Source organism: Balaenoptera musculus, chromosome X (assembly GCF_009873245.2).
Source record: "Balaenoptera musculus isolate JJ_BM4_2016_0621 chromosome X, mBalMus1.pri.v3, whole genome shotgun sequence".
In the NCBI taxonomy this organism is placed as follows: domain Eukaryota; kingdom Metazoa; phylum Chordata; class Mammalia; order Artiodactyla; family Balaenopteridae; genus Balaenoptera; species Balaenoptera musculus.
The window spans coordinates 81,160,046-81,174,562 of record NC_045806.1 but is presented as its reverse complement, the minus strand read 5'-3'; the positions used below and the strand labels follow the sequence as shown (position 1 = coordinate 81,174,562).

Sequence of the window (14,517 nt, the reverse complement as noted above, 5' to 3'; positions counted from 1 at the left end):
GTACACCTGAAACTAACACAACATTGTAAATCAACTATACTTCAATTAAAAAATTAAAAAATAAATTGGGGTGGGAGTTACGTTATAAAAATGGGAGACTAAACGCTTAAACAAAACAAGGTATTCTGATTTTCAGATTACAGCACAGCCTAACCCAGTATGCGGTTCTTCTACCACAGAACCATACAGGTCTGTAAAGAATCCCTGGGACCCTGTCCCACCCTCAGCAGGGCTGTGCCTGCAACTCCCTAGACCTATAGCCATACATCCTGTTTAGCGATGCTCTAAGTAATTCCTAGGCAGCCCTCTCCAGGGCTCAGCAAATGTAAAAGACTAAATCAAAATCAGGACCTCTAAAATATCTCCTCTGATGAAGAGATAATTTTTTTTTTATATATAATGTACATTTAGAGTAGATTCCAATACTGGTTCAAACAAATAAAAGCATTATGGCATCCATAGTTAATTGCACATTTAAAAGGATAATTATTTTTTTCCTTCCCAAATGAATCATACCATCATCTTCTGAGCTACTATGAAATAGTATATAAAGCCAATTGTTGATTTAGATGACAATCAGGTATTCTAAGTTTAGGTTATAATGTGTTTCTAATACCATTATAACAAAGGCATAACTGCTTTCTTAAACTAAGATCTTTTTTTCCCATTTTTTTCTAACTAGTCAAGATATCATATACTTTATAGATTGTTCATGTGTGAAGGGAGTGACTGAGGACTGAGGCTTGACTAGACATAATGAAGAAAAATTAAAAATTTTTCACATTAAAATATGTGAAAAAATGAAATATACATGCTATATGCTGCACATGGTCCTGTGTGAGTGGATACACACACACACACATACATACATATGCAGCAAGAGCCATTATTTCTTACAGAAAAGACACACACAGAGGCAGAGGGGCTGACAGTTAGTAACCCCTTAAGTCGGCTAATGGTGCTGAGTTAACAGACAACAATACTATGATTAGGGTGTGTCACCCTGCTCAGCACACGGTGAGCACTCAATAAACACTTGCAGAATTAAATTAAAAATCACTGAAAGGTTTTCATCCATAATAAGCCTTTCACACGTTTAGCGTAACAATAGATTTTGCCCTGATTCTGAAGCAGCCCGGGGGCTCAGGGATTCAATGTGGGTGGAACAAATATAATATTCAAAGAAAAAAAAGTCATTAGAGACTCAGCTGGGTCCAGTGCAGCTTATTGGTTCTATGAAGCTGTTAGGTGTAATTACCGATGTGAATCTAAATGCATTTGACTGAGAACACAGCCAAATTAATTGCAATGTTGGTATATAACAGCTGTTATTCATTTGACACTTTTGTAATAAGAATTAGAATACTGAAATATGGAACCGAAGCATGTTTCTAATAAATGATTAGGCCATCTACAATGTGTTTTGGTCATTTCTTATGTAGTCAGTTTGATTGTTTTCACCCACCTGCTCCAATATTTTCATGGTTTTCTGGCTCGTGAAGTTACATAAGGCATACATGGCAACAAGCACATACTGTAGAGAACAGCCAAATTTGTAACTGCCAGCATTACTCATCTTCTACATAAGAACTGATGAAATCTTGTTAAATGCTCAACACACTGAAGACAGTTCTTAGAGTTTTTGCAAATCGGAGTTTCTGCATTTAGAATGTAAGAACTCTTAATGAGATCTAAAGTGTATTACCTATCGTGTTTCGCATATTTATTTTTGTCTCCTATTTAAAAGAATATTTTTAGTTGGTGTAGAAATTTGTTTTACTGCTAAGGCAGACAGAATCAGAGTTTAGCACTTATTTCCAGTGAACTGATGCCAGAAATGTAATTATTCTAGTATGAGGTCAGAAAAAAATTACTAGTGATAAGTGGCTCAAACAGACTACTGGAAAAATAACTAGAACCTTCGATTAATCTAGAGTGTATTCTGGAATTAGAACAGATGAAGCCCACTCTCCAACACTTGTTTGCAATGATCACTCATGCTCTGAATACAGGTCCAGAGACAATAACAAAGTTCTATTGATTTACCAATGATCTATATATCGTGGGCTGACTGTATGTACAAACCTATATTTAAACACTATATGCGGCACATTTTCACCTGTGTAAAATGTGAAGCCAAAAATACTGGGGGTTGGGGGAAGGTATTTGGGTGAGTCAGAGGAGGGTTGTGCACTGAATTCAGAAAGATTATGAATGATAAAGACTGATGCCCAAATGGCTTTCTTATAATTGCAAAATCAGATTAATCAAAACACCTCTTCCCCTAGGCATTCTAGTCAACTAAGATTTTATTGTAGTGATTATTGCTATTAATCGTTTTCCATGATACGTTCACTGAAATAACTATTATTATTAAGGGGATAACAACATTGAACACTTATTAAGTGCTAACCGTGTACCAAGCAACTGTTAAGAGATTTGTAGTATTGTCTCATTTCATTCTTATGAAAATCCTGGGAGGTGGATGCCATTCTTTCCTCTGTTTTATAGGCAAGGAAGCTGAGGATCAGAGGGGTTAGGTGAATTGCTCAACACACACACACACACCACATATTTCCATTGAAAAAAACAAACCTAGAGAGCAAAGAGAAAAAGTTCTGATTTTGAATAAACAGATTTCTTGAAATGTTTGCTGATATAGGGAGCAAGGCAATTTAAATAAATGGAATATCAACCAGATATTCTTTTTTTCCTTCATAAATAAGGCTTATTAGGTCAATATTTAGTTTTGCATTAGCATCTATGAGCTGCTCACTATCATTTGTAAAATATGCCAGAATGGTGGTACCCATTTTGTCTCAGGAATTTACATAGGGGTAGACAAAAAGTTCGGTCGGGTTTTTCCATAACATCTTACGGAAAAACCTGACCGAACTTTTTGGCCAACCCAATATTATCGGGGGCCCTTTAATACTACTTGGGATCAATTCTGTTATTTATGGGTATTCTAATCTATACTACTGGTTACTGTAATTTAATGCCTGGGGTATGACATTAGGAAACATAATTTTGATCTATTCAGATTAAAATAATGTAATGTGAAATGAATTAATTCACTTATAAGATGTAATTATTTTAAAACTTGGAAAACAGAAAAATCAAATTGCTATTCACCACTAATGATAGAGCTTAAATGTTTAGGTTTATTGGTTAAAATTTGCTTATTCACTCTCAGAAGACTGATTTATCATCAAATCTGACTCAGGTAGCTATCTTTATCATCATACTAGAAGTAAATAGGCAATTCTAATTTCCATATAATCTTATATAAGGAGGAGCAAAGCTGTTCCTGATTAAATAATATTTGCATAAGAATCACATTTGGAGTTTCCAATTTCAAAACACCCTTTTTTAAATGCACTTCTTTTTATTGCTTCCTCCAAGTCCTTGCAATTAATTTGCTGACTTCCAGAAACATGAAAAGAGATTTATTCACCAATATTACAAATATTCAGTAAGCTTTCTTACTTTACCTACAGAATTAATTAATTTATTTTTCGTGATCCCTAAGTTAATTATCATCTATATTAATATAATCAAAGGTTGGAGAACGTAGATTATGCCAAGTACTTTGCACAGTTTACATACTATTACACACATTTTAGAGTACATTTATTGATTTAGCATATTTTTGCTGCATTTAAATTAGCTTTCTCAATTTTACATTTAAATAAATGGTGTAATACTGTGCATGCTTTAATTATAATTATTTGGGAAATGGTGCAATAAATGTTGGTTGGATGAATGAAATAACCTAATACATCAAAAAACATTAATACATAGTTATATATTGATGAAACCTTGCTGTTCTTAAAAAAAAGTCTAGGCCATCAGTAAATCCACTGCTTCCAACTCCCACTGCCTTTTTTTCCATCTCTTTTATGAAATTTTTCTTTCCTGTTACCACCTTCTTAAACTGCCACAGGTTGAAACTCCTTTGAAGAGAGCATCAGATATGAGCTAACTCCTTTTTTTTTTCTCTTTTCACCTTTCACTGTTCTTTTCCAGCTACATCCACCTTGTGTTCACCTTTCCTTTCTTGTATTCTGGCTCACTACCTGGGTGAACCCTGAACAAATTCCTATAATCAGTTTGGCTCTCCTACCTCATTGCATCACAACCTCCCATCTGACTTGGAAAGCTCTTCACAGTCTTTCCAACAGTCTTCCTACTTTTCCAACAGTTTCCCAATTCAAACCCTCCTCTGCCAACGACGACAACGAGGACAATGACAACATGAGAAAATATTTACTGAACGTTGAACTATTCATCAGAGACCAATGACATCAACATGTAATGGATAGACTAGAGTATTAGTAACACCAGTCTCTGTGGGTTACCTCATTTAACCCTCACAATAACAAGGGAACGTTTTACTATTCCATTTTTTAGAGCAGGAACTTACGGCACAGAGAGATGAAATACCTTGTCAGAGATTATACGGCTACTCAGTTGTAGATCTGAGACCTGAACTTAGGACCTGTTCTTGTCATCATTTTGATGTACTTCCCTGTGGGCCACTGAACAGATCCTCTGTGAGGCCTGTTGCCTTCCGTGCTGACGTGCACCACTGCTGACGTTAGTCCCATTTACTTGAATAGTCTCGCCCCTGCTTTAGCTAAATATTACCCATCCTTCAGCATCTAGTTCAACGGATACATTTAGAGACCATATTTAGCCTTCTCCACGAAGCCTTACATCATTTTACCAGATCTCATTGATCTCCCCTTTTAGATAGTTCGAAATGATCTCTATTATTTATCAGTACACTGTTTGCTGGTTCAGCTTTATTACATCAGAAGAGTAGCAGAATATGTCACCCAAAGATATGCCACTTTGGCATAAGGATTATTTCGAGCTGAAGGTAAGTGAGAAGAAGCAGATACCAGAAAAGCTCTCGGCCCTCTAGCTATTTCCTTAAAAGCAGGATATAAATTTGTAAAGGTGTCCCTCTATTACTCTTTACCAGGAATAACAGAAGATATTCGCCAGAGACTACTCTAGATAGACTCTTACCCGTCCAGAAATGGCACCAGAGGAACCTACATAACAATTTACTAACTAGCCCTTATCTTCCATTAGTTCCCCCATATATTTACCTTCCCACAATTTGCCACACTAGAAACTCAAAGTCCTCTTCCTTTGTCTCATCTAAAAACTTCTCCAAATGTATTATTCTTTTGCTAAGATGCTCTATAAGCCCACGTTCTAACCACCCCTCTGAGTTACTCATCACCGAATGCTGCCAGGTATATGCACGATGCATATATTAATAAATCTGTTCGTTTATCTCCTGCTAACCTGTCTTTTGTCAGTGTAGTTTACAGGGTCCCAGCCAATGAACAGTTTCTCCTCCCCTACACATCTCTATGACAAAATTGTAAACTAGAAAGGATGGGGACTACGTCTTGAACTTTTTTCTGATTCTCCAACGAGCACAAAATGACTCTTTCATCATCAGCAGCAGCAAGAATATTCTAGGCCCTTTGTTATATACTGTACTTAATTATCTCATTTAATCTTCACTAAAATGATAGGAGGTAAATGTCATTATCCTCCATTACAGATGAGCTAACTGAGGCATGAAGAGATGAAGGAACAGAACAAGGTCATAAAGCGAGTAGGTGGCAGAGCTAGGACTGATCTCCACTTTTTTAATGTACAGACTTTAATAACTTTTTAGACATGCCACTTAATGTTTGCAAATGATGGTCTCTTTAATATATAACCATGTCTTTTTTCTCTTTTACAATTAAAAAAATACTATTTCTTATCATGGCCTTTGCCTTTGGTTCTCTAATTCTTTCAAAATGGAGCCTTGAAACATGGCTTTTTTTTGAAACATGGCATTTTTTAATGGATTTAACTGAAAAGGTATAATTCTCTGGCTGCTCGGTTTCCATGATATCTTTACTTAATTCTGAGCTCAGCTGATCACATCTAGATTATAGAAATAATCTTTTGTGGTTGCTTTATCCTATTATTCTTCTGAATAATTAGATTCCAGAATATTTCCTCATGATGAATGCATATAATTTTGCATGCCAGATAAATATATATTGTTGTTGTTACTTATTAGCTATATGAGATCACAGGAGATTTTTTAAAAGGGAGGGGTTGGCAATTTTGCTAAGTTGATATGAAATAGAAACTTTACAGAAAGAGTATTTGTGTTTTTAAAGTTGTTTGTAATTTTCAAGTGGCTTTCTTTACCCAAGAGACTCTTTACTTGATTACTTTTGTTATAGGTCAGATCCCCGGGTTCCAATGGGATGTATCTCTAGTCACATGTGCATGAACTATCTCTACAGTTTAAATTATATGTATCTCACAATGGCAATCAAATGTTCTATATCAGTTCTCTTTCAGTGGAAAGTGGATAACACCATTCTAGTTGGACACATTTAAAAGTTCTCTGTGGCACCTCATTCTCATTTCTAACATGGATTCACCTTTTACGTAGCTCCATCATGCCTCCTCCCAGGCTCTCAGAATATCTGCAGCTGACTTCCACCTAGTTAACAACACCATCTTTTACAAGATACTAAGAAACTCACTGACACTGAGCTCCATCTTGACACCCAATTACCCAACTCTGTTCTTATTCTTTCTTTTCTGCATCTTTTTGTCTTAAGACTATACAATTTCAATGGAAGGATCTCTTTTTAAAACATATTTATAAGTACTAACAAACATATACTCTTAAGTGTAAAATAATGTTACAATAAATAACAGTAATAATAATAAGTACCTGCCACATATGGGCCACAAATCAAGAACCTAATGGTGAAGTTTATTATTTAATTGATCTGTAAATAGAGATATGGTAAGAGTATACAAAAGATTAATCCTATTTTAAAGTGTGTCTTTCGTGTTCAGATCATTCAGCTAAGCATTTGCATAAAAAACTTATTTGGATCTATATACTATGCCTTCAATGATGTTTGAAGAGGTCATTAATCAAATCTTGGCAAATGAAAATATATACATATTATAGACACAATCAAAATAGGTTCTTTCTTTTTTTCTTTCTATTATTGTAGGTATGTTTTTAAGGAAATAGTGAAAGCTTGATACATACTTGGGGTGGAGGTCGGGGAGGGGGGCAGTGTGATGTGGGAACAAGATTATATTCTCGGCACAAAACTGGACAGACTCTGTCTTGACTCCTTCCTCTTTTCACTATTCACCCCGGAGAGTCTCAAAAGCGTAATCTGGGAACTTGTGGAGACCTGAGATCATTTCAGATCTGCAAGGTCGAAACTATCTTTATAAGAATACTGACACATTTTTGCCTTTTTCTCTCTCATTCTTTCATGAGTGTATAGTGCTTTCTAGAAGCTACATGATGAACTATTGATATCACATTAGACCGAATGTAGAATCAGGTATGAGAATCAAGCTGTCTTTCATTAAGCCAGATTTTGAAGAGATTTACAACACTATTTTTTTCTCTTCTTACTAAGTTTTTTGAAGGGGAGATTTTGGAAGATAAAGCTACATTTCATAAAAAAATGTTATTTAACACATAATAGTTTATTTTAATAGAATTAATAAATAATTACTTTTAAAATTATTTCTTAAATAATTTTATTTACTATGTCTCTGCTTAAATTCTAATATAATAAATGTCAATACATATAACCCAAATAAGCAAAAGGTATTGGAGGTCCTCAATAATTTTTAAGAGTGTAAATGGGTTCTGAGACCAAATACTTTCAGAACTTCTGATTTATACTTTACCCTGTGATCTCATTCAAACTCATATGTTATAAGATAAATTGTGTAATTAATTAAGGTGAATTTAAACTAGACTAGGTTGGACCCCTAATCCAACATGACTGGTGTCCTATAAAAAGAACACCATGTGAAGAGACAGACGTGCACACAGGGAGAATGCCATGTGACCATCGAAGTTATACTGCCACAAGCCAAGGAACTAACAGAAGCTAGGAGAGAGGCCTGGAATGGGTCCTTCCCTAGTGTCTTCAGAAAGAGCAGGACACCGCCTACACCTTGATTTCAGGCGTCTGTCCTCCAGAACTGTGAGACAATAAATTTCTGTTGTCCTAAGCCATCCAGTTTGTGGTACTTTGTCACAGAAGCCCTAGCAAACTAATATACCCTAACTTTAATCATCAAAAATCAACGATCCCCAAGTCTGTCTGTCTAGTCCAAACCTCTTTCCTGAGTTTCATATGCACACACACAATGGCTTCTTAGACATTTCCCATCTTTACAAGGTTTCTGAAAATGAAACAGGTTCAAAATGTCACTAATCATTGTAACCCTCCTGATGAAGTCTGCTCTATTCTTGAACTGTTTTTTCTTTATGAAGAGTACCACCTTCTTTAATGCTTCCTTCCCTTAATTCCCACATCTAAAATCATCAGGGTCAGTCAGTTCTACCTTTTAACAACCCTCTGGTGATGGTTAATTTTATGTGTCAGCTTGGCTGGGCCATGGTGTCCAGATATTTGTTTAAACATTACTCCGGATGTTTTTCTGAGGGTGTTTTTGGGTGAGATAAACATTTAAATCAGTGGATTTTGAGTAAAGCAGATTGCCCTCTGTAATGTAGGTGGGCCTCATCTAATCAGTGGAAGGCCTGAATAGATCAAAAAACTGATCTCCCCTGAGCAAGAGGGAATTCTACCAGTAGACTGCCTTTGGACTTGAACTGCAACACTGGTTCTTCCCTGGGTCTCCAGGCTGCCATCCTACCCTGCAGATTTTGGACTTGCCAGCTTCCATAATCACACAAGCCAATTCCTTAAAATAGATCTGTCTCTGCATATCCACAACCTAGAGAATCTAATACACCTCTTACTGGTGACTTCTGTAACCTCACTACCACTGCATTAGTTCAGGCCACCATCATCTCTTGTCAGGACAATGATAACCTCTTAACCTCTGTTGTCTCAGGCTGTTCCCTTTCCAGTCCATTCTCTATGCTTCTGTCAAAATGATCTTTCTAAGAAAAAAGCATATCACTTTCCCATTTAGAAACATTCATAGGTTTCCCACAGCTCTCAGGGTAAGAACCTTAGCATAGCCAAGTGAATGCACAGTCTGTTCCGTACCTCTTCCAGCCTCTTCTCTCAGTACTCCTTCATGCACGTAAGGGAACTAACATTCAGCACAGTTCTACTGACTCCATCACCTATTAAGCGAGAACTTCCTACAAATACTGTGCTCTAGTACTTTTCCTAATTGAGTGAGACATGTCCCACCCAATCCAAGGAGACAGAAAATAATTAGGTTCGGGGAAAGACCTCGCCTTTAACACAGATTTTATGGAGTGGGCATGAATCAGCAAAGAAACACTGGAGTGAAAAACACCTCAATCTCCACACCTTCAGTATTACAGGTGGGTACCTTGAAGTGTGTGTGTATATGAGTATGTGTGAGTGTGTGTGTGTTTGTATTCGCAAGACCCAAATGTTGCACTGAGATTCTGCCTCACTTATAAAATTGGGGATGTCTGCACATCTGTGTAGTGGCTTACACGTACTGTCGTGCTCCATTTTCCCCTGAGTAAATCATAGCCATTTATTAAAAAAAAAATATATATATATATATTCTTTTTCATATTCTTTTCCATTATGGTTTTTAATAGGCTATTGAATATAGCTCCCTGTGCTATACAGTAGGACCTTGTTGTATCCCTTCTATATACTTTTCTCATCTTTTAAAATTATGTTATATTTATTCCCTGGGTAAAAAGATAAACTGCAGTCAATTCCTGAAAAATTGTATGTATTTTAGAGATATGAAGAAGAATGGTATAGATATTATTTCAGAAGATTCACCATTAACAGACATTACTACAGAGTAACTGACAATGATTAAAAATACGTAATAATAATTAATAATTAACTTTGGCCACAGACTGCCTAGGCTCAGATCTTGGTTCTACCTCTTACTATCTTTGTCAACTTGGGCAACTCACTTAACTTCTCTGTGCCTGTTTCCTCATCTAAAAATGAGATAGTAGCACCCTCCTACCAGGGTTTTATGAGGATTAAATATATTCAAATGCATAAAATTCCTAGAACAGTTCTTGGTACATAGTAAGTCCTATATGTTAGCTGTTGCTGTTGTTGTTATTGTTATTATTATTTGACAATGGCATTTATAAGTGCAAAGATTCTATCGCCAGACTACTTAGATTCTAATCTTGCTGCTTATACTTCCATTTGTGTGACCTTGGCAAGTTCCTTAATTTCTATGAGTTTCAGTTTCCTCATCTGTAAAATGAGATAATAATAGTACCTACCTAACAGAGATGTTATGAAGATTAACTTACTTAAAATATGGCACACAGTCAACATTATACAGTACTTGCAATTTTTAATATCATTATACTTAGAAATAGGTGGTCCATATTAATCATATTACCTTGCATCTTGTTCAGATTTTGTTTTGTTTTTCAATTCTCTAACCCTCAGTGGCAAAGGCTATGCTTTTGCATTCTTAAGTTGCAGCTACCTGGTGCTGATCACTTTCTTTCCTTACCCTCTCTTCTTTAAAAAGAAAACCAAACCAAACGAAACCAAAAAAATCCACCTTTAATATACAGTCATTCTTGCTAACCAAGAAAACAACTTACTTTATACTATGTGGATATATCAGTATTTTGTTTGTAGGCTCACAGCTGGACAAGGTGCCTCTCCCTATTTTTTTGCAACTTATAACAGTGCTGTCAATATCCATTATGACTTGAAATGTTCAAGCCCCCAAGGGAGGGTGTTAATTATTACTGTACTGTCAACAGACATGTGTCAACAAAATAAAATTAGAGCCATAAGGCTCATCTCCCCAGACCAGTGTTTCTCTTTTCATCTCACTCTCTTCTTCTCTTACCACTGCCTCATCCAGAACATAACATGATTTGGTAAGATAAATCAAGAAAAAAAGAGTGTTGCAACAACATATTACCTTGCATTGGTTATCTAAAAGCCTGTGTTCAGTGCAGGATGAAAAGAAATACAGATAATAACATGAAAGACATTTGATACAAATAACTAATAATATTGTGAATTTTCTACCAAAACCATTATTCACTTTATAATTCAAAATTATCAATAATTAAGTGCAATTATTTTGCACTTCATACCTCTTTCTTAAAAAATGGAAGCACTTCATACCTTTGTTTATATCAATGAGTTGTTTCTTTTTCTTCTGACGTTCTAACTTTTCTTGTTCAGCTTTCTCTTTTGCAAGCTTTGCCCTCCTAGTCTTCTCTTCCATTTCTTTTCTCTTGTTGTTTTCTTTCACTGCTTCCTGTACAAATAAACAAAGTTAAACAAAAATTCTTCCATTACGTATATATTGGAGGAGTTGTGCAATATTAAAATTCTATATACACAAGTGTGGGTGCTCAGAGTTGGAAAATATTATAGCAGCTTCGAGGTACATTCATATACTTTTGAGAGAAAGAAATAATCATAAGATATTTCTTCTTGAAAAAAAATTATTTGTAACTCAGGCTTTAACTGCTATTACCTGGGGTGCTAGAAAATTAGAAACATGAATGTTCACAGATTTTTTAACAATAAACATATTGTCTCTGTGGTTGAAATATGAAATAGTTTTGATACATAAGAAAAAGTTTAATAGGGAAATATGGCTTAGCAGGTACTGTACAACTCTATTTTACATTTTCCCCTTATCTGAAAAATGTTTTTTTTAAACTACGTGATAAGATTTTTGTAAGAAAAATGAGATACATTTATAAAATACATAGAACACTTTGTCTACGACAATGATAGTGGTGGGTGGGTGTGGCGGAGGTGGTCACCATTCCATCTAATGGTGCAGGGCATGAAACAATCAGCCGTATTATTATAGGAAAGAAATACCTGCACGTTTAATAGCTTTTTACATGCCTAGATCTTTGAGTGCTGAAGCATATTTCAAGCTATTGTCTGTTTTATTTTGGATAGATTATCTGTGGAACTCAAGGTAATCAGTACATTCCAGTAGACCGTATGGGAGAACGCTGGAGTAAATTGTTCTGCTGGACTAATAGTATTTTAGAGAAGAGTCATTTTAGAGAAATCACTAATGCAGAGACACACCGACTGCAAGTTCCTTCCATCAAGTTGTTCTGGGTTTTTTTCCTCTTATGATTCATCAAACATACTTCACAGCATGTACCAACTATCTCACAAAAGCTATTTTGTTCCAGAAACCCTAAAGAAAAGGACTCAATAACAAGAATACATCTACAAGCCTTGGCCTGGAGGTGTCTATATTGAAATATTTTTTCTTCATATTAAAAGGTAATAATAGTTTTTAAAAGCCTTGAAAACACTTTCAAAAAAAATTCTCTTGACTTGCAAGAATTATTGGTACCTCCCCCTTCTCCTGCCCCTGTAACACTAGTACATCTAACATTAGGCTAAGAGCACAAAATAATCTGGCTCCTGCAGACAAACTCAAAGACTACCACTTAAAATAAATTTGAATAATAGAGTCATAATTTTAGAAGAGGGTTTCTCAGCTTCAGCACTATTGTCATTTGGGGCAAGACAATTCTTTGTTGTGGGAGCACCCTGTGTCTTGTAAGATATTTAGCAGCACTCCTGATCTTTACTGACTAGATGCCAGTAGCACCCCTCCCCGGTTCTGACAACCAAAATTGTCTCCAGAGATTGCCAAATGTTACCCAGGTTGAGAACCACTAACATAGGGGGTTTCATAGAGATTAATTTATTCACCCAAAATTGCAAATCGTCTGCTCTGCTGAATCCAGCTTCTTTTTGCAGATGTGGAAACTGGGTTCTGAATGAGTTTAAATACTTGCCTAAGGTCACACATTTATGTAATTGCAAAGTTGGGAAAATAACTCATGTCTCTCTTCTCAGGGTTTAGTGTTTGTTTTATTCTTCATGGAAGAAAGACAATGTGGATGACACCAAAAGCACAAACAACCAAAGGGAAAAAATAGATAAATAAGACTTCGTCAAAACCAAAAACTTTTATCCATCAAAGGACACTGTCAAGGGAATTCCCTGGGGGTCCAGTGGTTAGGACTCGGCACTCTCACTGCTGGAGCCCAGATTCGATCCCTGGTTGGGGAACTAAGGTCAGGCAAGCTGTGCGGGGCGGCCAAAAGGGAGAAAAAAAAAAAAAAAAAAAGAACACTGTCAAGAGAGCGAAGAGATAACCCACAGAATGGGAGAAAATATCTGCAAATCATATATCTGATAAGAATATATAAAAACTCTTACTACTCAACAATAAAATGACAAATAACCCAACTAAAAATGGGCAAAGGATTTAAATAGCTATTTCTACAAAGAAGATAAAGAGCCAATAAGTATTTGAAAAGATGTTCAACATCATTAATCACTAGGGAACTGCAAATCAAAACCACAATGAGGTACCACTTCATGAACACTAGGATGGCTATAATAAAAAACAACAAAACAGATAATAATAAATGAAGAATTGGAGAAATTGGAATGCTTTGTATTGCTGGTGTGAATGTAAAATAATGAGTCATCCTGGAAAACTGTCTGAGTTCCTCAAAATGTTAAACATAGAGTTATAATATGACACAACAATTCCACTCCTAGGTATATATCCAAGACAAAAGAAAACACGTGTTCACACAAAAACTTGTACAAGAATGTTCATTAGCAGCATCATTTCTAATAGCCAATAAGTGGAAACAACCCAAATGTCCACCAACTGATAAATGGATAAACAAAATGTGGTACATATATATCCATATGATGGAATATTATTCAAGCATAAAAAGAAAAAAGTACTGATACATGCCACAACATGGATGAACCTTAAAATATTACGCTCAGTTAAAGAAGACACAAAAGGCCACATATGGTTATGATTCCGTTTATATATAATGTCCAGAATAGGTAAATCCATGGAGACAAAGTAGATTAGTGGTTGCCAGGGGAAGGAGGAGGGGGGAATGCAGAGTGACTGCTAATGAGAATGGGGTTTCTTTCTGGGCATGATGAAAATGTTCTGGAATTATGTAGTGGTGATGGTTGCAGAACCTTGTGAACATATTAAAAACCACTGAATTGTATACTGCAAAATGGTGAATTTTATGATATGTAAATTATATCTCAATAAAAATTAATACAATTTTAAAAAGTAGATGTTTGAAAAAGGCAGGATTGAAATAAAATTGTAACTTAGAATAAAAAGACAATGTGCAAAAGCAACATACATTCAGGCTCTGATATTAACAAGTTGCATGATCTTTGGTAAGTAACATGAGAGGAGGTGAGTAGCAGAGGAGAGAAGGGAGGTTAATGCTTGTGTACATTTTATTATCAGTCAAATCTCTGATCTAGTAAACAATCAACAAACATCTGGGTGTGAGGCAGGAGGTAGATGGGCCACCCCCTGCAACCCAGGGGAAGCAATTGGAGATTCGTTCTCTGTGGACCGATACTCCAAGATGAGAATAGCAGGACAATTGAGAGAGGAGGCTGGGCCCTGCCCAGCTAGAAG

General features: G+C 35.8%; 1 protein-coding gene across 3 annotated transcripts in view; it reads right to left on the bottom strand.

Annotated features, from left to right (window-relative positions):
• The window catches only part of DIAPH2 (diaphanous related formin 2), an 856,317-nt gene that overhangs the window by 176,105 nt on the left and 665,695 nt on the right, over positions 1–14,517 (bottom strand). For all 3 annotated transcript variants that reach the window (XM_036839916.1, XM_036839917.1, XM_036839915.1), the window contains one exon: positions 11,172–11,307. In XM_036839916.1, the coding sequence (XP_036695811.1) occupies positions 11,172–11,307 (136 nt within the window). The remainder of the gene's footprint in view (positions 1–11,171; positions 11,308–14,517) is intronic.